The following is a 26,144-nucleotide window of genomic DNA, read 5'->3' on the forward strand; positions in this document are numbered from 1 at the left end:
TGTGGAAGAGCACCTCATTTCAATGCTCTCTTTTGTGGAGAACAATGACAATAAATTTATCTATCTATCTATCTATCTATCTATCTATCTATCTATCTATCTATCTATCTATCTATCTATCTATCTATCTATCTATCTATCTATCTAATATGCCTGGTCCTAGGCATTTGCCTAGGGCGGCGGGCAGGGGTGTGTGTGTGTGTGTGTATGCTAAATTAGGCTCTCCCCATGTGACTTCAAATAGAAAAACAATTATTTGCATTGATTTTGCCGGCCTGAATCATTCTCCCTCGGCAGAACACTGTTTTTAAATGGATAGTTTTGTATGGCCCGCGAATGATGTTATAAATATCCAAATGTCCCTTGACAGAAAAAATGTATCCCAATGTATAGCAGTGGTTCCCAACCTTTTTCTAGAAAACAATATTTCCAGGGACCGGGGGGGGCATTGTTGGAGTTTTTGCCATCCCCACCCACCCATACCCCTGTCCCTGCCCCCCCCCCCGGAGGGTTTGTAAGTGAGGGGCGAGAATGCAGGGGCTGTTTCTTCTGCCTCCCCACTAGCTGGCAAGGTGCAGAAGCAGCCAATCTGCCTCCCCCTCCCATTTTAAGACCCCCACAGATCAGGTGGCGGGGTCTTTAAAAGAGGGGTAGGGGGAGGTTGTTCCCACGCTCCCCCTTTTGCTGGCCTTGGACTGGGCAGATGAAATAGGGTGTCTGGCTTCCTTCCGGGGCTGGTTCTCCTGCAAGGGGAGGCAGCTTTGGAGCAAGGCCGTGCTGCCTCTTTCATCCACGCAGGTTCCAGATGAGCAAAAGGGGTGGTACAGCCTGGTTGCTATCAGACCGTGGACCGGTACTCGTCCCCGGCCCACTGGTTGGGGACCTCAGATGTATAGGATTCCCATTCTACAGTCTCTCCACTGGCTGCCCATCAGTTACTGGGCTCAATATGAAGTGTTGGCTATTACCCAGAAAGCACTTCCTGGCCTCGGACACTTGTAATTGCCAGGCTGCCTCTCCCCCTCTGTGCCCCCACAACAGCTCCGCTCCTCTGGGTGAGGTCTTCCGCAGGTGCCAGCCTGCACATGGGCAAAATGAGCAACTGCCCATACACCTGTTGGGGAGCGGCCTGCCTGAGGAGGTCAAGAAATTACTGAAAACTGAATTTATCAAGAGAGCTTTTCTACGCAGGCAGGAGACTCCCAAGTGTCCAAAATGACTCACAAAGTTAAATTGGAGGAATCTTTAGAGACTGTGGTCTGTGGTACTGTGTTTAGCTTAGTGAATCTAGGATCCTGCAAAGTAAATTTTGTATCATTTAATACGTCCTGTTAAGATCAACGCTTTGCTTCAGCTGTGATTTGAGAGCCAGTTTGGTGTGGTGGTTAAGTGTGCGGACTCTTATCTGGGAGAACAGGGTTTGATTCCCCACTCCTCCACTTGCACCAGCTGAGATGGCCTTGGGTCAGCCATAGCTCTGGCAGAGGTTGTCCTTGAAAGGGCAGCTTCTGTCAGAGCTCTCTCAGCCCCAACCACCTCACAGGGTGTCTGTTGTGGGGGAAGAAGATATAGGAGATTGGAAACTGCTCTGAGTTTCTGATTCAGAGAGAAGGGCGGGTTTTAAATCTGTAGTCGTCGTCTTCTTTAGATTTCTGATTTGTTCTACAACCCAAATCCTTTTGTGTTGTTTATTGAATGCCCCTTCTTGTTGATTCTGTGGACTCCCATCTCTGACTCCTTTCAAAGAGGCCTGCCATTCAAAAACCCTGAGAGACAAGAAGGACTCCTGAAGCATTCCTCAATAATGATACTGACTTGGCTAAAGATCAGGGGTGGCCAAACTGTGGCTCTTTCACACATATCGTGTGGCTCTCGAAGGCCCCACCGCCCCATCAGCCAGCTTTGAGAAGGCATCTGTCTCTTTAAATCAATTCTCTAAGCCAAGCCAGCTTGGAGAATGCATTTACAGGTAAAGTTGCTTTCTTTCCACCTTTCCCTCCCTCTATTCTTCCTCCTTCCCTCCAACATCTGGTGTTCATGTTTTGTGGCTCCCAAAGACCTGACTTGTATTCTATGTGGCTCTTACATTAAGCAAGTCTGGCCACCTCTGCTATAGATTAGGATTTACTTTGGGCCCCAGATTTGGAATTCTTTGGAAAAAATTCTTTGTTGCCTAATAGAATGAATTATACGACATTCCTCGGTTCTTAATACCCAGCATATTATGTACTGTTTTTGTAAATTGTTTCCTGTATGCATCCACTGGTATAAGCTGGATCTTTGTATGGTAGATGTATAGTTTTATTTATTTTCCCTATGCTCCCTTTGTATTGGAATAGATTTAAAAAAAACCCCAAACTACTGCTTGAACAGTCCCTGTTACTTCTCTGGGCTAATCTTTCACTCCCTTTGGTTTCCTTCCTAGCTTTCTGTTGGCTGACGAGGTGTTAGAGCAACCCCAGCAAAGTTTTATACCTCTGGAACCGGAGAGCAGATTTTCCCGGCGGGGTTGGCACTTAAAAGGCACCTTGAATCTCTTCCTTCATTTGCAAATAAATAGTCGTGGGAATAGTTCTTTTATTTGCTTCTGTGCCCGGCAGCTAGTAAAAGGTTAAAGCAAACAAGGCAGTGCTGCAGTTCCTAGAGAGAATACAACAAGGATGAGAGAAAGACTGAAGTCCTCCAACGTCCTCCTTGTGGGATCTGGCTTTGTTTGCAGGAGAGCTGGAGGAAGCCAGACTGGGGGGTGCCTGGATGGGGAAAGGGGGGGGGGGTGGCTGGGAGGACAAGCTGCCCCAGGTTGGGCAGCCCTGCAAGGGGAAACAGCTGTGGGGCTGCCTGCCTGGGATTCTGGGCAGAGATGTGATGCTGGAGGGGGCATCTCAGAGTGCTGCTGCCCCCCCCTCCACAGGTGGGTTTCAAGGATTAACCCTCCCCGCCTCGTTTGTAATAGGAAAAACCTTCCCTCCTTCTGACCCGGGTGTAAGGAGGCCCCTCCCAGTGGTCTGGGAAGAAAACAAAAGGTAAAGGTGGTCCCCCTGTGCAAACTCCAGCCGTTGCTTTCACGAAGTTTTCTGGAACAAGCCTCCAAAGGCAGGAAGGTACATCCAGGCGGGCAGCCGCGTTGGTCTGAAGCAGCTGAACAAAGCAGGAGTCCAGTGCACCTTTAAGACCAACGGAGTTTTATTTCAAAATAGGACTCAAGTGCACCTTTAAGACCAACCTAGTTTTATTCAGAACGTAAGCTTTCTGTGTGCTCTCTAAGCACACTGCTTCAGAGGAGGAAAGAGGTACAGGAAGCAGAGCTGCTGGGGTTTGGAAAGCCAAGTGGTACGAAGTTGAAAACCAAGAGCAGAATAGTCAAATTAACACATTCAGAAAACCTTTGGTCTGGGTGGCCTGAGCGTGGGAAACATCAAACAGAAACATGTCAGAAGGTGGGAAATGGCTGTTAATTATTCTATTGCTCATCAACCTGGGCCAAAAAGAAGGCATTTCCTTCCCAGAGTTTGATTCAGAACGCCACAACGCTGAGCTCGTCCTACAAAAGCTGCATGAGGTATAGATAGATATATTTGTTCTGCACCCCGAAGCGGTGCATTCCCCACCGGCGAGGGGTTTGGACGAGCTGCAGCCCCGGCAGAGCAGAGGCTGGCGCCAGGGGGCGCTGGAGCCCCTTTCCGAGCGCCACTCCCCGAAGGGAAGGGGAGGGGAGGGGGGCGTGCATGTTCGGGCCTGGTCTTTGCAAAGGGACCCCGCCGGGAAGAGGTGCCCGCCCCGCGGTCTTGGGGCAGGAGGGGCCGAAGGAAAGAAGGAGCAGCCGCCGGGGCCTCCTGCAACCCCCGCCGGTTGCAAAAGCAGCAGCCTCTCCCCGGCACCACCAGGAACCGGGAAAGAGGGGGGGAGCCCGGGGCTTCCCCAACCTGCAGAGCCACAGTGAGCCTCTCTTTCCAGGGGGAGGGACAGGGAAGCAGCCCACCCACCTCGGTGGGGGAGACACTTGATGTAGCTGCTGGGAAGGGTGGCGCGGCTGCAGCCCCCGGGATGCTGCTGGCAAGGAGGGTGTAAGAGACCCCGCCCCCTTTCCCTGAGTCCTGCCCTCCAGAAGCCTTTAAGGAGACCCCCCTTCCCTGAATCCTGCCCTCCAGAAGCCTTTAAGGGGACCCCCCCTTCCCTGAATCCTGCCTTCCAGAAGCCTTTAAGGGGACCCCCCCCTTCCCTGAGTCCTGCCCTCCAGAAGCCTTTAAGGGGACCCCCCTTCCCTGAGTCCTGCCCTCCAGAAGCCTTGAAGGGGACCCCCCTTCCCTGAGTCCTGCCCTCCAGAAGCCTTTAAGGGGACCCCCCTTCCCTGAGTCCTGCCCTCCAGAAGCCTTTAAGGAGACCCCCCCTTCCCTGAATCCTGCCCTCCAGAAGCCTTTAAGGGGACCCCCCTCCAGAAGCCTTTAAGGGGACCCCCCTTCCCTGAGTCCTGCCCTCCAGAAGCCTTTAAGGAGACCCCCCCTTCCCTGAATCCTGCCCTCCAGAAGCCTTTAAGGGGACCCCCCCTTCCCTGAATCCTGCCCTCCAGAAGCCTTTAAGGGGACCCCCCCCTTCCCTGAGTCCTGCCCTCCAGAAGCCTTTAAGGGGACCCCCCTTCCCTGAGTCCTGCCCTCCAGAAGCCTTTAAGGGGACCCCCCTTCCCTGAGTCCTGCCCTCCAGAAGCCTTTAAGGAGACCCCCCCTTCCCTGAATCCTGCCCTCCAGAAGCCTTTAAGGGGACCCCCCCTTCCCTGAGTCCTGCCCTCCAGAAGCCTTTAAGGGGACCCCCCTTCCCTGCATCCTGCCCTCCAGATGCCTTTAAGGGGACCCCCCCTTCCCTGAATCCTGCCCTCCAGAAGCCTTTAAGGGGACCCCCCCTTCCCTGAATCCTGCCCTCCAGAAGCCTTTAAGGGGACCCCCCCTTCCCTGAATCCTGCCCTGCAGAAACCTTTAAGGGGACCCCCCCTTCCCTGAATCCTGCCCTCCAGATGCCTTTAAGGGGACCCCCCCTTCCCTGAGTCCTGCCCTCCAGATGCCTTTAAGGGGACCCCCCCTTCCCTGAATCCTGCCCTCCAGAAGCCTTTAAGGGGACCCCCCTTCCCTGAATCCTGCCCTCCAGAAGCCTTTAAGGGGACCCCCCTTCCCTGAATCCTGCCCTCCAGAAGCCTTTAAGGGGACCCCCCTTCCCTGAATCCTGCCCTCCAGAAGCCTTTAAGGGGACCCCCCCTTCCCTGAATCCTGCACTCCAGAAGCCTTTAAGGGGACCCCCCTTCCCTGAATCCTGCCCTCCAGAAGGCTTTAAGGGGACCCCCCCTTCCCTGAGTCCTGCCCTCCAGAAGCCTTTAAGGGGACCCCCCTTCCCTGAATCCTGCCCTCCAGAAGCCTTTAAGGGGACCCCCCCTTCCCTGAATCCTGCACTCCAGAAGCCTTTAAGGGGACCCCCCTTCCCTGAATCCTGCCCTCCAGAAGGCTTTAAGGGGACCCCCCCTTCCCTGAGTCCTGCCCTCCAGAAGCTTTTAAGGGGACCCCCCCTTTCCCTGAATCCTGCACTCCAGAAGTCTTTAAGTGGACGCCCCCTTCCCTGAGTCCTGTCCTCCAGAAGCCTTTAAGGGGACCCCCCTTCCCTGAATCCTGCCCTCCAGAAGTCTTTAAGTGGACGCCCCCTTCCCTGAGTCCTGTCCTCCAGAAGCCTTTAAGGGGACCCCCCTTCCCTGAATCCTGCCCTCCAGAAGCCTTTAAGGGGACCCCCCTTCCCTGAGTCCTGTCCTCCAGAAGCCTTTAAGGGGACCCCCCCTTTCCCTGAATCCTGCCCTCCAGAAGTCTTTAAGTGGACGCCCCCTTCCCTGAGTCCTGTCCTCCAGAAGCCTTTAAGGGGACCCCCCCTTTCCCTGAATCCTGCCCTCCAGAAGTCTTTAAGTGGACGCCCCCTTCCCTGAGTCCTGTCCTCCAGAAGCCTTTAAGGGGACCCCCCCTTTCCCTGAATCCTGCCCTCCAGAAGTCTTTAAGTGGACGCCCCCTTCCTTGAGTCCTGTCCTCCAGAAGCCTTTAAGGGGACCCCCCCTTTCCCTGAATCCTGCACTCCAGAAGTCTTTAAGTGGACGCCCCCTTCCCTGAGTCCTGTCCTCCAGAAGCCTTTAAGGGGACCCCCCCTTTCCCTGAATCCTGCCCTCCAGAAGTCTTTAAGTGGACGCCCCCTTCCCTGAGTCCTGTCCTCCAGAAGCCTTTAAGGGGACCCCCCTTCCCTGAATCCTGCCCTCCAGAAGCCTTTAAGGGGACCCCCCTTCCCTGAATCCTGCCCTCCAGAAGCCTTTAAGGGGACCCCCCCTTCCCTGAATCCTGCACTCCAGAAGCCTTTAAGGGGACCCCCCTTCCCTGAATCCTGCCCTCCAGAAGGCTTTAAGGGGACCCCCCCTTCCCTGAGTCCTGCCCTCCAGAAGCCTTTAAGGGGACCCCCCCTTTCCCTGAATCCTGCACTCCAGAAGCCTTTAAGGGGACCCCCCTTCCCTGAATCCTGCACTCCAGAAGGCTTTAAGGGGACCCCCCCCCCTTCCCTGAGTTTTGTTGTGTATGGCTGGTTCCTCCTCAGTCACTCCTGTTGTTCTTGTGTCTTTGATTTGGAACCCCCAGGTGTGGCCTGGAGTCTCCTGGGATACGTGATCTCCAGGCAACCTAGACCAGGTTACCTGGAGAAAATGGCTGCTTTGAAAGGCGGACCCCACGGCATTCTACCCCCCTGAAGACCAGGCTCCACCCTCGAAATGTCCAGGTATGCCTGCAGCTGGAAACCCTCGAGAACGCATTTATCATAATCTTAATCCTTATCTAAAACAGCCCTCTGCTCACGACCTGAGTTCCATTCCGGCGGAAGCTGGATTCAGGTAGCCAGCCCAAGGTTGACTCAGCCTTCCATCCTTCTGAAGTTGGTAAAATGAATCCTCAGCTTGCTGGGGGGAAAGTGTAAAAGACTGGGGAAGGCAATGGCAAACCACTCCATAGAAAGTCTGCCGTGAAAACGTTGTGAGAGCAACGTCACCCCAGAGTCGGAAACGACTGGTGCTTGCACAGGGAACCTTTCCTTTTCCTTTTGAAAACAAAATAAAAATCTGTTTATAAAAAGTTCAGCAGAAGGAAGGCTGAGGGAGAGACGATTAGAATCTGTCTATTTAAGAAGATATTGGATTTATATCCCGCCCTGTCCTCTGAATCTCAGAGCGGCTCGCAATCTCCTTTCCCTTCCTCCCTACAACAGACACCCTGTGAGGTGAGTGGGGCTGAAAGAGCACTTGCAGCAGCTAACCTTTCAAAGACAACTCTGAGATAGCTATGACTAACCCAAACAGGAGTGGCTCTAGGGCGAGTAGAGCCCTAGGCAGGCGCCCCCCCTGCACAGCATTCCACCCCCCCTACTGCAGCGCTCTGCTCGCCTGCCTCCGCCACGGTGACAGTGCTCCGCTCCCTCCCTTCCCCCTGCTCGCCACAGCTAAAAGTAAGTTCTGCCAGCTTCGCAGCCTGAAGTCAGTCTGACTTCAATACCGGGAAAGTTGGTAGAAACCATTATCAAGGACAGAATGAGTAGGCACATTGATGAACACGGGTTATTGAGGAAGACTCAGCATGGGTTCTGCAAGGGAAGATCTTGCCTCACTAACCTGTTACATTTCTTTGAGGGGGTGAACAAACATGTGGACAAAGGAAGTTTACCTTGACTTCCAGAAAGCTTTTGATAAAGTTCCTCATCAAAGGCTCCTTAGAAAGCTTGAGAGTCATGGAGTAAAAGGACAGGTCCTCTTGTGGATCAAAAACTGGCTGAGTAATAGGAAGCAGAGAGTGAGTATAAATGGGCAGTCTTCGCAGTGGAGGACGGTAAGCAGTGGGGTGCTGCAGGGCTCGGTACTGGGTCCCATGCTCTTTAACTTGTTCATAAATGATTTAGAGTTGGGAGTGAGCAGTGAAGTGGCCAAGTTTGCAGATGACACTAAATTGTTCAGGGTGGTGAGAACCAGAGAGGATTGTGAGGAACTCCAAAGGGATCTGTTGAGGCTGGGTGAGTGGGCGTCAACGTGGCAGATGCAGTTCAATGTGGCCAAGTGCAAAGTAATGCACATTGGGGCCAAGAATCCCAGCTACAAATACAAGTTGATGGGGCGTGAACTGGCAGAGACTGACCAAGAGAGAGATCTTGGGGTCGTGGTAGATAACTCACTGAAAATGTCAAGACAGTGTGCGTTTGCAATAAAAAAGGCCAACGCCATGCTGGGAATTATTAGGAAGGGAATTGAAAACAAATCAGCCAGTATCATAATGCCCCTGTATAAATCAATGGTGCGGTCTCATTTGGAGTACTGTGTGCAGTTCTGGTCGCCGCACCTCAAAAAGGATATTATAGCATTGGAGAAAGTCCAGAGAAGGGCAACTAGAATGATTAAAGGGCTGGAGCACTTTCCCTATGAAGAAAGGTTGAAACGCTTGGGACTCTTTAGCTTGGAGAAACGTCGACTGCGGGGTGACATGATAGAGGTTTATAAGATAATGCATGGGATGGAGAAAGTAGAGAAAGAAGTACTTTTCTCCCTTTCTCACAATACAAGAACTCGTGGGCATTCGATGAAATTGCTGAGCAGACAGGTTAAAACGGATAAAAGGAAGTACTTCTTCACCCAAAGGGTGATTAACATGTGGAATTCACTGCCACAGGAGGTGGTGGCGTCCACAAGCATAGCCACCTTCAAGAAGGGTTTAGATAAAAATATGGAGCACAGGTCCATCAGTGGCTATTAGCCACAGTGTATGTGTGTATATAAAATTTTTTGCCACTGTGTGACACAGAGTGTTGGACTTGATGGGCCGTTGGCCTGATCCAACATGGCTTCTCTTATGTTCTTAAATGCGCGTTTTCATAAGAGCAGGGAGAAGGGAGGGAGGGGAGCATCGCCACCATAGTGGTGGCAGCGGGCAAGTGGAGTGGCGGTGGGCCGGAGGGGATTAGCGGCGGTGGGGGGTGGGCGGAGGGAGGCAAACTAAGCACTTGCCTTCATCCATCCCAAAAATGCCTCCAGACACCTATTCACAGTTCCGGGGACCTCCTCAACGTCCCTCTGTTCGGGCTCTGAAAATCGTCTCCTCCCAAGCGGTGATTTTCCTCTTCTCTTTCTGTTGTTTTATTCCCACCTTGTTTAACAGAAGCTTCAATCTGCCTTCGTCCTTCTGACACTTTAGGCTGGATGGGTCACCTGTCAATGCCCACCCTGCTGTGTGGACGGGGGGGAGGGGGCTTGGGAATGTAAAGAGAGGGGCTGTTCTGGGCCCTGCCTGGTTTGAACCCCAAACCAGAGCCGTGGCTTGCAGCTAGTTACACCCCTTTGCCACTGAGCAGCAAATCAGCATACAATGTAATACAGATGCTTAATAGATGCAAGGACCAAACAGGAAGAATTAACTTTGTTTACGTGTTCACCATTTGTTTGATTTAATTCTGGGGGGGAACATAGAGAAGCAAATACATACATATATCAAAATTGGAGATTGATGTGTAGCTTTCTTAATTGTGGAATATTGAGAGTAATTCACTGAGCCCCTGTGGTTACATTTATCATGATATCTAGTCCTGCAACTGCACTGAGAGTTTCCTTCTAGTTGAGAGCCATGAGGAGCTGGTTTTCAGCCTCCCCCAAAGACATGTTTACTGCAGATCTAACCAAGTGAACCCCACAGTGCAAAGGGGGACCCCCGTGGCTTTTGAAACAGGTACTTTTGCCTAACCCTTCAGGTCTATTGAAGAGAAACAGACAATGGTTAAAGGGTCACCAGTCCCCCTGGTCCTTTTGAGGCTCCAGTTTCCCTTAAGAATTAGCCCCTCAGACAGATTGAACCCATGTAATGAGAGGCTAAGCTTGTAACATCCTTAAAGAGCCCAACAGAGACAGTTAACTTTTCCAAAGAATGAAGCAGGCATGTCAAAAATAGCTTGCTATGTCATATAACAAAATTATATTAAACCTGGTCTCCAAGCCACAGAGAGCACTTTAGTTCTGATCTACCAGGGCAATTCTCATGTTTTAATAGATGTATTGGATTTTCAGGTGAAAGGGAACGGGGAGGGGAAATGGAAGGAAAGGGAAAAGGCTAGGGTACATGAATTAAAATTTTGTAGTGTTTCTACTTATACATTGTTCATTTCGTATCTTCATCAGTATCAGTCATCTTATAATATTCTCTGCAAATACTTCTTATCATTCAGTAATACAATCATTAACATCTCTTAAAGCTCCTACTATATAATTTTACACGGCAATAGTTATCATAAATTACCTTATTATCTTATTTTGGAAGTTTATTTATTATAACGTATTATATAGTGACTCTCATATTTTCTTAATTTCACAGAGATTGGCATCTCTCAGTCTGGCAGATAGTATGTCTATCTCTGCAAAGTCTAAAAGCTTAGATAATAACTACTCTTTTCTTGCTATTTCGTGTAGTTTCCAGTATTTGGCATCGATTATTCTGGCTGCAGTCACTGCGTATATTGAGAACACTTTAGTCTGTCTGGAATGATCTTCTGGTAGTTGTGGCGGAATTTATTTTGGGTTGACCCTCTTTATGATCTTAAACATACTTTATACTCTTAAATAAATTGTAGTATGTTTAATAAAAAAACTCTGGTTGAAATCTAATTTTCAAGATCTTCTGTAGTAGATTGTGTACCATCTTCCAATAAGATTTGGTTCTGTCACATAACCGCCATACATGGTAAAAAGTTCCAGTTGTATTCTTGCATTTCCAACACGTTTGACATATTTTGGTACATTTTTGCTAATTTGTCTGGAGTTAAGTGCCATCTATAAAACCTTTTACAGATATTTTCTTTTAAGTTCATTGATCTGGTCATTTTTATATTACATTTCCACACTTTCTCCCAGGCTTCTAAGTCTATATTATGTCCCAAGGTTTGGGCCCACTTATTCATGCAATCTTTGAATATCTCATCTTGCATCTTTAACTTTAAGAGAAAATTATAAAATTTAATTTCTGGTCCAAATACTATCTTATCGAAAGGTGATTGATCTTTGGCAAAGCCTATCATTGTATCTTTTGCAAATCTAGATTTGATTTGTAACTTCGTCCACCAGTCTAGTACAATCTCTTGTTGGCTTAATTCATCATCCATCTTTAATTCATCTATGTCAGAAAAAAGGAGTCATATCTCCATATTTTTTGGAAGTCCAGCAGATTCCATTGTGTAAATGCTTCTACCAGGGCAATTCTCATTCGCTTTCCTTGTGACATGTGACTGTCTCTGTATCTCTTTACAGTCAAGTGACGAAAGGCATCTCTATCCAGTCGGAGGTGACCCAAGAGAAGGGGAGGATGGAAGAGCATGTACCAGAAGGAGCTGCAACTGGCAAGACAGCAAGCAAAGGCCCCCCTCCCACCCAAGCTGGGAGTGGTGGTGAAGGCTGGGAAAGCCCCATGCCAGAGACACGTTCCCAGGGCACGGAGATCTCAGAGGCGCATGGCAAACACTTCCGGCAGTTCCAGTACCGTGAGGCTGGTGGGCCCCGAGAGGTTTGCAGCCGGCTCCATCGACTCTGCCGCCACTGGCTGAAGCCAGAGAGGAACTCCAAGAAGCAGATGGTGGATCTGGTGATCCTGGAGAGGTTCCTAGCCCTCCTGCCCCAGGAAATGCAGCCCTGGGTGAAGGAATGTGGGCCAGAGACCAGTTCCCAGGCGGTGGCCTTGGCCGAAGGCTTCCTTCTGAGTCAGGCCGAGGAGGAGAGGCAGGCAGAGCAGGTGAGGGGGTTTCTTCCAGCTGTGTCCAATTCAAGCAATGATATCAGACCTCATACTAAAGTTTCCCTGAGAGATATTTGTCCAAGTGTTAATCATCCACATGGGAGCTTTAGCAGCCTCTTTCAGCAGCCTCCTCTGCTAGAGAATTTCTTCTCTCTCCAGACAACTCACTGGGTCTGCTGATGGAAGAGTGCAGAGTCTGGGAGTGGGGCAGGAGCCCTTGCTTGGTCTCTTTTCCGTTCCATCTCTTTCCCTTCTCACTCGCTGCTCTTTCAGATGTGGGGACCATCCATGGAGAGAGAAGCTCCATTCCCTGAGGCAGAACGAGGTTCCTTGGAGGAAGGGCAGAGGGCACAGGCCGAGGAGGGTGTCCAAGATGCCCTCTCCTGTGGTAAGGACTCATTTTGCCTTTTTACAAATGGAGAACCCTGTGAATGTTGTGGGTGGAGAGTTCAGGTGAAGAAAAGAATTCAGTACTTTTTCATGTAACACACAGCACTGAATCTCCTAATTGTCCTGATCCATGTAATCAAATATTTTTTAGCCAGTCCAAGGGGGGAAACCTCTGATTTTGGGTGCTTCTCCCGCCCCCAAACAACTGAGCCCTCAACACAATGACATCACGCAAAGTGACATCACCACATCAATTGGGGACGCTCCAGTTGGAGGGCAAAACTCTATGGTTTGAGGGCAATTTCACCATACAGTGTTGCCCTCAAGTCGGTGCATCGCCCTATGATGTCCCTAGCATGATGATGTCACATTTGCATGATGTCACTGCATTGACAGTGTTTGGGGGTTTTATCCTTACAACACTCCTATGCAGGAGGTTAGGCTGACAGAGAGTGATTAGTTTAAACACACAGGGCAAGGTTTCCAACTCCTGGGAAGGGAGAGTGTGAAGCGAAGAACAAAGAAGTAAATGAAACAGGAAGTCACAACAAACACCCTTCCTCGTTTCTCTTCCTGGCAGGCAGTGGAGAGATGCTGTTGAGTCATTCCAGAGGTGTGGAAACAGCTGCTTTACCTCCAGTCCAGGTAGGGGAAATGAGCAGGGGACAGTCTGTGTTCCCTCCTACTTTATAAGGGGGTCTTTTACTCCTGCAGTTTCTAGAGTGGTCCAGGTGAGAGAGGCTCTGAATCCCACTCCCTCGACCTGTGCCAAGACATACATCCCGTTCCATCCCAGACCGCTCCCTTCCAGGGTGCAGTCTCTGCCTGGCATCATCTCTGATGAGGGAATCTGCTTTTTCTTCCAGTGCCCCTTTTCCTTTGAGGACGTGGCTGTCTATTTCACCCCAGCAGAATGGGACCTGCTGGATCCGGGCCAGAAAACCCTCTACAGGGAAGTCATGCGGGAGAACTATTGGAGCGTCATCTCTCTGGGTAAGGAGGATCTTCCACAAGTGCCAGAGGTGTTAATTGCTCCCCCTGGGATGATGCATGAATCAAACTATGGAACAGCAATGCATCAATTTGAGGCCTCTCCAGGTACTTGCTGAGGGGCAACTGAGGCCAGTGTTGTGGCCATAACCCGAGCCAGAGATGGTGTCCTGGCCAGAGGCAAAGGTGAGGATGAGCGACTATTGTGTAGCAGGCACAAGCCAGCAAGCCAGATGCACTTAGGTGCTCACACAAAGTCCAGAGTTCTATCCCAGAAGTCCACAAACTGAAAGTGCACAAACCAAAGGGTCATTTCCAGAAGGGGAAAGCCAGAGAGTGTAGCCTGGAGGTCCAAGGGTCAGCCAAAAGGTAGAGAGTCACAAAGTCAAAGTCCAAAGCCAGTCCAAGGTCGCACAAAGAATGCTCGATGAGGAGTTGTGGTTGCAGAGTTTAGCAGAATAACTTGTTGCTTCCATAACATGCAGGCTCCCAGCAGTAGGTTTTATAGGCCCTTCCTAACAAGCCCTTGTCAGCAGACAGCTGCTTGGGAGTCCTGCTGCAGTGACTGCAGGCTTTCGTCAGGAAGGAGTTGGCAGTGGGCCGGGAGACGTGCACTCTGCCTCCTTGCTTGCAGCTCCCATCTTAGCTTCTGTCTCAGATACTCAAAGGGTGCAGGTGAGCCTGGTGGACTGGTCTTAGAATCTGCATCCCAGGCAATCTGGGCCTGGCATTACAAACCTTTGTATATCTTGGCTCAGGCTTAGTCAACTGAAGTCGCAGTGGCCCGGGAAGGGAGATCCCTTTGCCGGCTTTTGACGGGGTACCGTTGATACCGGCCCTGAAGGTCAAGAGCCCGGGAGTGCTCCCGGAGTCCTCTCTGACTATGGAGACCCAGGTTGCAGCCACTATCAAATCCACCTTCTTCCATCTGCAGCTGGTACGGCAGTTGGCCCCTTTTCTGGAGCATAGCAACCTAGCAATGGTGATCCATGCCCACGGTAACCTCAAGAATAGACTATTGTAATGCCCTTGACATGGGGCTGCCCTTGACTCTGATCCAGAAATTACAGCTAGTGCAGAACGCTGCAGCGTGGTTGTTAATGGGGCTCCCTCAACAGGAGCACATTCAACCACTGCTGAAAGAGCCGCACTGGCTGCCTATCATGTTCCGAATCCCTTTCAAGGTGCTGGTATTGACCTTTTAAGCCCTATATGGTTGGGGGGCCTGTTTGTGTATGGGACCGCTTTTCCCTAAATGTTCCCCAGGGAGCATTGTGTTCGGGAGTTCAAAATCTCCTCTCCATCCCCAGACCAGACTGAACTCTGCAAGGGCCGGGGCCTTCTCGGTGGTAGTGCCGGTGAGGTGGAACACCCGCCCAGAGGCCATAAGGGCCCTGCAGGATCTTTCCCATTTCCGCAGGGCCTGCAAAATAGAATTATTTCATTTGGCCTATAATGTCTTGATGGGAGAGGGCTGCCACTTCAACAGAGGCTGAGGAACACCAGCTGTGAGGAATTGGAGACCACAACAAGTACCACTGTCAGATAAAAGTCACAATGAAAGAACTAGATTGCCTGCTGAAGAAAGTTCTGCTCCCGCCTATCTAATTTCTTCTGAGTAGCACCACAATGTTGTTTTAAAAGATTTCAATATTGTCTAAGTTTAATGATTTTAGTATTAATTTCTAGTTGATTGTTAGCTGCCCTGAGTCTGCTTGCGGAGAGGGTGGGATATAAATCCAAAGTAAATTTTAAAAAATTAAAAAATAGAGTTGGAAGGAAGCTCCAGGGACATGTAGTCCAGCCTCCTGCACAATGCAGGAAATTCACATATACCTCTTCACCACCCCCACTGCCACCTGCCCCACCCCCAGAAGATGGGAGGGGGCCCTCCAGAATTGCTGGCAAAGTGGCCTGGTGAAAAAAATTCTGCCTAATCCCAGAGTAGCAAACATTTTCTTCACCGGCAAGAAAGCTATGAGAACCAGCCACTGATGCAGCCCTTCCTGCCCTCCTCGTGATCTGCCCAAGTTCACAGAACCAGCATTGCTGTCAGATGGCTGTGTTACCTTCTGTTTAAAAACCTTCAAACAAGGAGAGCCCACCACTTCCCAAGGAAGCCTGTTCCACTGTAGAACTGCTCTTGTCAGGAAGTTCTTCCTAATTTTGAGTGGAAACTCTTCTGATTTAATTTCAACCCACTGGTTTGGGTCCTACCTTCCGGGGCCGCAGAAAACAATTATTCACTATCCTCTATGACACCCCTTCACATACTTGACAATAGCTATTATATCACTTAGTCATCTCCTCTCTAGACTAAACATAGCCAGATCCTTCAGCCTTCCTCATAGGCCTTGGTCTCCAGACCCCTCACCATTGTAGAATCATGGAGCTGGAAGGGGCCAAACAGTGAACAGCCCTTGTTCAATGCAAGATTAGCCTAAAGCATGCCTGACAAGTGTTTGTCCAGCCACTGCTTAAAGACTGCCACTGATGGGGCGTTCACCACCTCCCTAGGTAGCCAGTTCCACTGTTGAACAACTCTTACTGTAAAAAAGTTTCCCCTTATATCCAGCAGGTACATTCCTGTTAAAACAATTTTATTAATTTGCAATATATTGTTATAGTAATCTTTAAGAAGAATTTAAAATATTACAGAATAAAACCAATACGTCGCTTTTCCCCCCTTCTCCTCAACTCCCCTTTTTTTGACCCCCGCCGGTGTTTACTTAAAATTAAAAGAAAACATGGTAACTTAACAAATCAAGAATCTTCATTTTAGAACCTTATAACAATAAGGAAGAAATAAAAAAAATAAGAAAAGTTAGCTCTATAAGTTCATCTTCATTTTTCAAAAGAAAAATTTCCCCTTATATAAACTTTAGTCTATTATTCCACCCCATTCAGTTTTTATCAAAAATCACTAAATGTCCCTTTATTTTCCATTGTTTTTCAAGGTAATTTTGAAATTTCTCCCATTCTTCCCTAAACTTCTTCAAATGATAGTCTTTTAAGATTCTTGTAAGTTTGTCCATTTCATTCCATGACATAACTTTTAAAATCCAATCCCATTTTTCTGGTATTTTATCTTGCATCCATAACTGCACATACAATGTCCTTGCAGCTGAAAGCAGATACCACACCATCGTTCTATCTTGTTTCGGAAAACTTTCCGTTTGTAATCCCAACAAAAAAGAGTCTGGAGACCTCTTTATGTCATAACCTAAAATTTTTGACATTTCTTTCTGAATCATTTACCAAAATTGTTTTGCTTTTTCACAAGTCCACCACATATGGTAGAAAGATCCTTCATGTTTTTTACATTTCCAGCATTTGCCTGACACCTGATTGTTCATTTTTGCCAGTTTCTTAGGTGTCATGTACCATCTATACAGCATTTTGAAACAGTTTCTTTAATGTTATAACATGTCGAGATCTTCATAGAGTTCTTCCATAGATACTCCCAAGATTCCATTTGTATTTCTTTGTTGAAATTGATTGCCCATTTTATCATTTGAGATTTAACTACTTCATCTTCTGTAGACCACTTCAATAGTAATTTATAAATCCTTGAAACCAACTTTTCATTTTCGCCCAACAGCATTTTTTCCATTTCTGTTTGCTCTGTCTTATACCTTCATTTTTAATGTCCTGCTCCACCAAGCTTTTAATTTGTCGTTCTTGAAACCAGTTATATTTGTATTGTCATTCTTCAGCTGATTTTAGTTCCACCTTTCCTTCATGTATTTTTAATAGTTGATTATAGGTTAACCACATCCCTTCACTTGTTTCTGAGAATAATTTTATTACTTCAGTTGGCACAATCCATAGCGGCTTTCTCTCATCACCATATTTTTTATATTTTGACCAAGTACTTAGCAAATTTCTTCTTATATAATGGTGTGAGAAAAAACCATCCATCTTATTTTCCCCATACAACATATAAGCATGCCAACCAAAAATATTTCCATGGCCTTCTAAAACCAACAATTTCTTATTCAATAATGTCATCCATTCTTTAATCCATACCAAACACACTGCATCATGATACAATTTTAGATCCGGTAACTGAAAACCTCCCCTTTCTTTTGTGTCGGTTAAAATTTTCATTTTAATCCTTGGTTTTCCTCCAGCCCATACAAATTCTGAAACTTTTCTTTGCCATTTGGTAAATTGTTTATTGTCCTTAACAATTGGAATTGTTTGAAATAAAAACATAATTCTTGGTAGAACATTCGTCTCCTCACTTCATCCACCTCTTCCCCCTCCTTCCTTTCAATTCGGCTCTTAATACCTCTCAGTCAGTTCAACCATTCTCAGTTCCTTTTTTAAAAAAAACTTTCCTTTTCTTTCCTTCGCGCACACTTTCCCCTCTCCTATTCCAACTCTTGTAGTCTTTTGTCTCAATTTTGGTCCCTTCAGTCTTCTCAAAGCTACTCCGCCCCCCTCGCTTGCCACCACTCAGTAAAAGAAACAAACAAAGAAGAAAAACACTGTCAAACGTCCCATCTCATCAGAAAAGGGAAGGGGGGATCTTCTCCTCGCTCACCTCGCCTCCGTCCAATGCAGCCGACGCTGTCCGCTGTCAGCCGTTCTCGGCTGTTCTCAGCTTCACCATCAATGCACAGACTTCACCGTTCTCAAGCCAGGTATTTTTCTTATTTCAGTCCAATCCGATACATTAAGTTTCCATCCAGCCTTTGTGTTTTCAGTCTATTTGGGCGTAAATTTACAATCGCTGCAGTCCAAGACGCTCCTTTCTCCGGCGGCCCAGTTAGTGCTAGGAAGCGTATGCAAGCCTTGGCCCAGGGAAAGCAGGGGTTGAACGGAGAAGCCTCCGCCGCTCTTTTCAACCTTCTGCAAGCTCCCTTCGGCTGCGGGGGCATCCCCAGACACCTCCTTTGAGCGATACCCCCAAGAGGGCCACTCCTAAGGCTTGCAATTCGGGTGTCTTCCAAGAGCACTTGGAAAGGCACCTGCTTTACCGCGCCATCTTGCCGGAAGTCAAAGATAACTAGATTCATCGGGTTCTATTTCCAAAAACTCAGCGATAGTGGTTACTATGTATGTCTTTAAGTCATCGCCTTCATTCTTTTTTACTCCTCTCAGACGTATCTGGTTTTCCATTAACTTACAGTCTTGCAGAACTACTTTCTCCTGCAGTTTATTAATCATGGAATATTGATCCTTCTCCTTCACCTTGTGTTCAACTACATGTACTTTAGTTAATGTTGCTTGTGTATCCTTTCTGAGATCCTCAATTTCTTTTTTAATTTCTGTCTTCACCACCTCTGGATTTGTTTCATTATCTTTTTTTAGTTCTTTAATTAATTGCTTCTTATTATCCATTATTAGATCTTTCATCACTTTGATCAATCTTGCCACCATAGCATCCAATTGATCTTGTATTTTAGGCATTATTCCTTCCTGAGCCTGCCTTTGGCGGGGGGGGGGGGGCGGGATATAAAAATAAAATTATTATTATTATTATTATTATTATTATTATTATTATTATTATTATTATTATTATTATTATTATTATTATTATTATTATTATTATTATTATTCCTCAAGTGAGCCAGTCCTTGTGCGTGTCTGTTTTGGTGCCTGCTTGTGATCTGACATAACTATTTCTTCAGTACCAAAATAGGCTCGATCTCACCAGAATCAAATTAAACCATAGGATCTTATAGATTAGTAAATGCTCTTTTCAATAAGCCCAAAATCGCCGTTCTCAGGGCTTCATAACTCAAGATATAATTTTTTTAAGTTTTAAAAATGCACAAAATGGCATCCGCGATTTTTCAGACCCTTTTGGAAGTTTTTTCCCTTTTTCACCAAAAAGCCACCAAAATCAGTTCCAATATTATAATCCAATATGTTTCACTTTGTAATCTTGATATCTTCCGGCTCCACTAATTTTCCAAGTCTTATTCCCTTTTCCTGAATTTTTAATTTTTTTTAACCTTCCTTTAATGGCTGCCGCAATTTCCCTGTTGTTTTCAAGTCCTAGTGAAGGCCAGGAGGTCTAAAAGTTCCCTTCTTCTAATGGCTCCTTCCTGCTTTTCTTGCCACGAAGTCCCGTTTCGATGGTTGAGAGATCTCGCGATACTTGTATGACACCACTTCCTGTCACGTCTTCCAGTTCAGCAACTCAGTGATGATGAGGTTTTTTTGCAGAAACCGCAAGTATTCCAAACAGTAGTTGTTTTTCGTCTTTTAACTTTGCTTCTTAAATACCAAAAGTCCCGAAATTACCCGCTTCTCTTCTTTACAACTTTAGAATAATATAGTTAAATCAAAATCTTAATCTTTATCTCAGATAAAATTGTTTTTAGTCCCGGAATGATAGATAAAGATCTTCTTACCTTGCAGCCCAATATATCCTTGTTAACACTGTCCTTATCAATGATAAATATTTAGATATTAGAATAGTTAGTTTGGTGTAGTGGTTAAGTGTGCGGACTCTTATCTGGGAGAACCGGGTTTGATTCCCCACTCCTCCACTTGCACCTGCTAGCATGGCCTTGGGTCAGCCATAGCGCTGGCAGAGGTTGTCCTTGAAAGGGCAGCTGCTGGGAGAGCCCTCTCAGCCCCACCCACCTCACAGGGTGTCTGTTGTGGGGGAGGAAGGTATAGGAGATTGTGAGCTGCTCTGAGACTCTTCGGAGTGGAGGGCGGGATATAAATCCAATATCTTCATCTTCTATCTTCTAATAGTCCAAAGAAAGCTTGAAACATGATAAATTTAAGTAAAATTAATGACCACGGATGTCCTCTGTAGACACTGGAGTGCAATTCTTCGCCGGGGACCCTTAAAAGCCCATAAGGAACCCCACTGAGACTCCTCATTAGCCAAAGTAAATCCCCTCACAATTTTCCTGAGCACGTCTTAGCCTTTCCCCTCACTGAGAAAAGTAGGCAGCAGGCGTTGGGTCGCCTTCATTACCCAGAACAGAGGCTCCAGTCCGCTCCTCTTTTTGAGAAGCGTCTCAATTCGCCATGTTCCAACTCCGGAAGTCCTTCAGCAGGTACATTCTTACCCTTCATTTGAACCCATTATTACAAGTCCTCTCTTCTGCTGCCAATAGGAACTGCTCCCCACCTTCCTCTAAGTGACAGCGCTTGAAATACTTAAAGAGAGCAATCATGTCTCCCCTCAACCTTCTCTTCTCCAGACTGAAGATTCCCAAGTCCCTCAGCCTTTCTTAATCACTTGAGCCTCAGCTGCTGCATCAGGGCTGGGTGGTGGCTCTGGATAAGCTGGGTGGTGGTGAGTCTTGGTCAGCCTGCAGCTCATCAGCCTCTTTCCTGCTTCTGCTGTCTTAGGGCCAGCCATGCGTGACTCCCCTTCTCATGAGGAGTCCTCCTCCCCTGAGGACTTCATACTGAGCTCAGGCTGGCCCAGAACTGGGATGCTCAGAAAGATTCTGGAAGGGCTAGTTCCTGATTTCTCTTTTCATAACATTTACAACACACCCATTACCTTCGATAGAATTACAAACATCCCCTTTAACTGTGATTTGGAAATGATTTTGTCAAGACCCCAAGCCTGGGTCCCCAGTCTTGGTATCTGAACATCACCCAGTTCAGTGGGTTCACACAGGTAAAGCAGACCATTCTATTAGATAGTACTTCTTGTTACAGCATAAGGACATAAGAACATAAGAGAAGCCATGTTAGATCAGGCCAATGGCCCATCCAGTTGAACACTTTGTTTCACACAGTGGCCAAAAAAAATTATTTATATATATATACACACACACACACACACACTGTGGCTAATAGCCACTGATGGACCTCTGCTCCATATTTTTATCTAACCCCCTCTTGAAGGTGGCTATGCTTGTGGCCGCCACCACCTCCTGTGGCAGTGAATTCCGCATGTTAATCACCCTTTGGGTGAAGAAATACTTCCTTTTATCCATTTTAACTTGTCTGCTCAGCAATTTCATCGAATGCCCACGAGTAAGTATTCCATCTGTAGCCTAAGGTAGTCTACAAAAAAATTCATCCCAATGAAGCAAGATAATATCAAAGCATACTAGAATAGCATGACCATAAAGTTTGCATGACTTCCCTCTGGTCTCTACTAGTTTTATACTTTCTGCCCCTCTAGAGTCAGGTGATCCAAGAAATCCAATCAGGGTCCTCCCTGATGGAATTATCCGGAGGCTGTCAGCACCATCCCAATCCCCCCTCCCTCCTAGTTACACAATGGGATACACAAAGGGTCTCACAGTTAACCAATTACCACAGTCTTGAGTCTGACCCTGAATGTAATAAGGATTTAGCGACAGGGAGAGTCAAATCATGAACACCTGCAGGTCAGACCAGCCCACTTAAAAATCACATTAACCTTTGAGGGGGACCGGTGCTTTGCCTCACAGATCTGTCCCTCTTATACTAGTTGAGATTGTAGGCTATGATCTCGACTGTGGTTCCATCCTTCCAGTAGAATTTGTACTATTGAATTTCTTCCCATCCTCATAAAAGAATGATCGCTCTCTCTCCCCCTCTCTTCCTTCCCCACTCCCCAAAGAAGAAGGGATGAGAGAGACTTTTGTGGAGAAAGACAATGGTTTCACATCTGAAGAAATGCTGGAGAATTTCTCAAGGGGATCCCAACGACAGATTTCCTTCTCAACTCAGCTGGCTGAGAGTGAGTATCCTTCACGGTTCTGTCAAGGGAACAGGCAAGGAGTAACTATGGGGGTTTTTTGATTCGTTTCTGAGCAACATCTGGTTTGGTACAATCATGCAGCCTGCTGGGTAAGGAGGCAGGAAGGGAGGCCTTCATGGAACTGGGATTTAGAAGGGTATGGCCTATCCAGAAGAGGTCGGTTTTAGCAAAACCAGTCATTGCTGTGAACGTGCTCATCATTTAAATAAACCTTATTTGAGTAAAATCACAGAGGTGGACTGAGGGACTGCTGCACAGAATCTGACAACAGAGTCCTCTGCTGAAAGGCTGGTGTTGGTTGACAGCCGAAATGAGTCTGGAGTTGGGGTGTTAATTGGCATGACAAGCTGAGCCGTGGCTCTTGAGGGGATGAGGTATCCTTAAATACTAGACATTCTGGGGAAAGGTGGTAGGAGGTAAAGATCAGGGAAGCAGGAGGAGACTGAAGAGCCATCAGTCACAAAGAAGTTTTTGGACATTACCTGCCCTCCCAGGTGCTAATGGGAGCTCTCTCTTTATTTCTGCAGAGGATGATCAGAGAAACGAGGAGGGTGTGGAACTTCTCCAGCACTTGCCAGATCAAGATCAAGACTTGAAAGAAAACAAAAGATATCGAAGCAAACCTAAGAGAAAGGAAGGCAGCTGTAAGGTTAAGAAGAGGAAAGAAAAAAGGATTAATGTACATTTTCCAAAGCAGAGGATAATTAAGGCATGTACATCCAGTCAGTATAGAAAGTACTTCAAAAATAGATCACAGCTCCTTGTGCACCAAAGAGTACACACAGGCAAGAAACCTTTTGAATGCTCTGAGTGTGGAAAGAGATTCAGTCAGAGTTACACTATTCAACAACATCAAAGAACCCACACAGGAGAGAAACCTTTTGAATGCTCAGAGTGTGGAAAGAGATTCAGTCACAGATGCAATCTTCAACGGCATCAAAGAACCCACACAGGGGAGAAACCTTTTGAATGCTCAGAGTGTGGAAAGAAATTCAGTGACTGTGGCAGTCTTCAACAGCATCAGAGAACCCACACAGGGGAGAAACCTTTTGAATGCTCAGAGCGTGGAAAGCAATTCAGTGACCGTGGCAGTCTTCGATGCTATCTAATAACCCACACAGGGGAGAAACCTTTTGAATGTTTAGAATGTGGAAAGCGATTCAATCGGAGTGGCCATCTTCAGCAGCATCAAAGAAGTCACACAGGGGAGAAACCTTTTGAATGCTCAGAGTGTGGGAAGCGATTCAGTCGGAGTGGCACTCTAAAAGTGCATCAGAGAACCCACACAGGGGAGAAACCTTTTGAATGTTCAGAGTGTGAAAAGCGATTCCGTCACAGCGCCCATCTTCAAGTACATCAGAGAACCCACACAGGGGAGAAACCTTTTGAATGCTTAGATTGTGAGAAGAGATTCAGTTACAGTAGTGATCTTCAAAAGCATCAGAGAACCCACACTGGGGAGAAACCTTTTGAATGTTCAGATTGTGGAAAGAGATTCAGTCGGGGTAGCACTCTAAAACGGCATCAGAGAATCCACACAGGAGAGAAACCTTTTGAATGTTCAGAGTGTGGAAAGAGATTCAGTCGAAGTAGCACTCTTAAACAGCATCAGAGAACCCACACAGGGGAGAAACCTTTTGAATGTTCAGATTCTGAAAAGAGATTTAGTCAGAGTGGCAATCTTCAACTGCATCAGAGAACCCACACAGGGGAGAAACCTTTTGAATGCTCAGAGTGTGGAAAGAGATTCAATCAGAGTGGCACTCTAAAAGTGCATCAAAGAACCCACACAGGGGAGAAACCTTTTGAATGCTCAGAGTGTGGAAAGAGATTCAGTGACAGAGGCAATCTTCAACGGCATCAAAGAACCCACACAGGGGAGAAACCTTTTGAATGCTCAGAGTGTGGAAAGAGATTAAGTGACTGTGGCAGTCTTCGACACCATCAGAGAACCCACACAGGGGAGAAACCTTTTGAATGTTCAGATTGTGGAAAGAGATTCAGTTGGAGTCGCTCTCTAAAACGGCATCAGAGAACCCACACAGGGGAGAAACCTTTTGAATGCTCAGAGTGTGGAAAGAAATTCAGTGACAGAGGCAATCTTCAACAGCATCAAAGAACCCACACAGGGGAGAAACCTTTTGAATGCTCAGAGTGTGGAAAGAAATTCAGTGACCGTGGCAGTCTTCGACACCATCAGAGAACCCACACAGGGGAGAAACCTTTTGAATGTTCAGATTGTGGAAAGAGATTCAGTCGGAGTAGCCATCTTCAGCTGCATCAGAGAGCCCACACAGGGGAGAAACCTTTTGAATGCTCAGAGTGTGGAAAGAGATTCAGTCTCAGTGATCATCTGCAACGGCATCAGAGAACCCACACAGGAGAGAAACCTTTTGAATGTTCAGATTGTGGAAAGAGATTCAGTCGGAGTAGCCATCTTCAGCTGCATCAGAGAGCCCACACAGGGGAGAAACCTTTTGAATGCTCAGAGTGTGGAAAGAGATTCAGTTGCAGTGATCATCTACAACGGCATCAGAGAACCCACACAGGAGAGAAACCTTTTGAATGTTCAGAGTGTGGAAAGAGATTCAGTCAGAGTGGCAATCTTCAACTGCATCAGAGAACCCACACAGGGGAGAAACCTTTTGAATGCTCAGAGTGTGGAAAGAGATTCAATCAGAGTGGCACTCTAAAAGTGCATCAGAGAACCCACACAGGGGAGAGACCTTTTGAATGTTGAGAGTGTGGAAAAGTGATTAAGTCGGAGTGGCTGTCTTGAACTGCACCAAAGAATGCACACGGGGAGAAATTTTTTACATGCTCAGATTGTGGGAAGAGATTTAAGCCCTCAAATTCATACCACAATCCCACATGCTGTTAAAGGGACACCTCACTTTTCCCCTCCAGGTTCTTGGCAACCCTAGTGTTTCTTTATGAAGCAGAAAACTCTGCTAACGAAAAGTCAGAGCTCATTAAAAGTCAGAGCTCATTGTTTCAGGTAAATTTGATTTTGTCTTTTTAGTGCTCTGTGGATTTTTTTTAATGAGTTGGTCTTTGTTAAGTATGTCAAAGTTTGGTGTTGCATGTCTCTTTTCGTTTGTTTATAAAGTTCTTTTAAAAATCCTCTTGAGACTCACACCTTGGGCCATGACTGAACTTCATGAATTAATCCAACCCATTTTGCCCCTGTTCATTTATGATGTGGTCAGTTAAGTTCAAGAGCCAGAATGTTGAGTTAAGAAGACGGGGTAGATCTGGGTTCAAATCCACATAGCCCTGGAAGCTCTTTGAATGACCTTTAAGCTTTTTGTAACTTTGTTGTTTTTCAGGGTGCCCCTGAACTCAGTGTTGTACATTGGTCTTCCCTCAAAATCAATTCAGAAACTCCAGTTGGGGAAAATATATGGCTCTAGGGATGGAAGTTCCCCACCCCTGGTCTACATACATCCGGGTGGGCAGCAGAACAAAGTAGGAGTCCAGGAGCACCTTTGATTAAAACAATTTTATTGGTTACATATGGTAATAAGTCTATAGCTATATCTTACATCTTTAAAAAATTTATCTACCCCATATATTACTTTCCACCCACCCCTCCCCCCGTTACTTGACCCCCGCCGGTGTTATTTACTTAAAGAAAACAAATATTAAAGGTACCCTTAACTATTAAAACAAAAAGTATATTCTTCTTTTTAAAACTTAGTCATTGTCAAAAATTGTCCAATGTCCTTTTATTTTCCACTCTTTTTCTACATATCTTCTAAACTTTTTCCACTCCGTCTTAAAAACTTCTAAATCATAGTCTCTTAATGTTCTTGTTAATTTGTCCATTTCACTCCATGTCATAACTTTTATAATCCAATCCCATTTCTCTGGTATTTTTTCTTGCTTCCACAACTGCGCATACAATGTCCTAGCAGCTGAAAGCAAGTACCAGATTAAAGTTCTATCTTCTTTTGGAAATTTTTCCATTTGTAATCCCAGTAAGAAAGTCTCTGCAGCTTTCACTACTTCATATCCCAATATCCTAGAAATTCCTTGTTGAATCATTTGCCAATACTGCTTTGCTTTTTTACAAGTCCACCACTTATGGTAGAAAGAACCTTCATGCTTTTTACATTTCCAACATCTGTCTGGCATCTTGTTATTCATTTCTGCTAATTTTTTAGGAGTCATATACCATCTATACATCATCTTAAAACAATTTTCTTTAATATTTTGGCATCTTGAAAGTTTCTTAGAGTTCTTCCACAAATATTCCCAAGTTTCCATCT

The 26,144-nt window shown here is 46.6% G+C and overlaps 1 protein-coding gene across 1 annotated transcript; it reads left to right on the forward strand.

Annotated features, from left to right (window-relative positions):
* The first annotated feature begins 3,844 nt into the window (after positions 1–3,844).
* LOC132574500 (zinc finger protein 420-like) lies at positions 3,845–24,865 on the forward strand. The gene is made up of 7 exons (XM_060242858.1): positions 3,845–3,936; positions 11,330–11,807; positions 12,084–12,198; positions 12,781–12,845; positions 13,067–13,193; positions 21,733–21,852; positions 22,401–24,865. Exons 2-7 carry the CDS (start codon positions 11,385–11,387, stop codon positions 24,611–24,613), a joined length of 3,063 nt encoding a protein of 1,020 aa, XP_060098841.1. The 5' UTR covers positions 3,845–3,936; positions 11,330–11,384; the 3' UTR covers positions 24,614–24,865.
* Positions 24,866–26,144: the final 1,279 nt, after the last annotated feature.

The sequence above is a fragment of the Heteronotia binoei genome, chromosome 6, assembly GCF_032191835.1.
Source record: "Heteronotia binoei isolate CCM8104 ecotype False Entrance Well chromosome 6, APGP_CSIRO_Hbin_v1, whole genome shotgun sequence".
In the NCBI taxonomy this organism is placed as follows: Eukaryota; Metazoa; Chordata; class Lepidosauria; order Squamata; family Gekkonidae; genus Heteronotia; species Heteronotia binoei.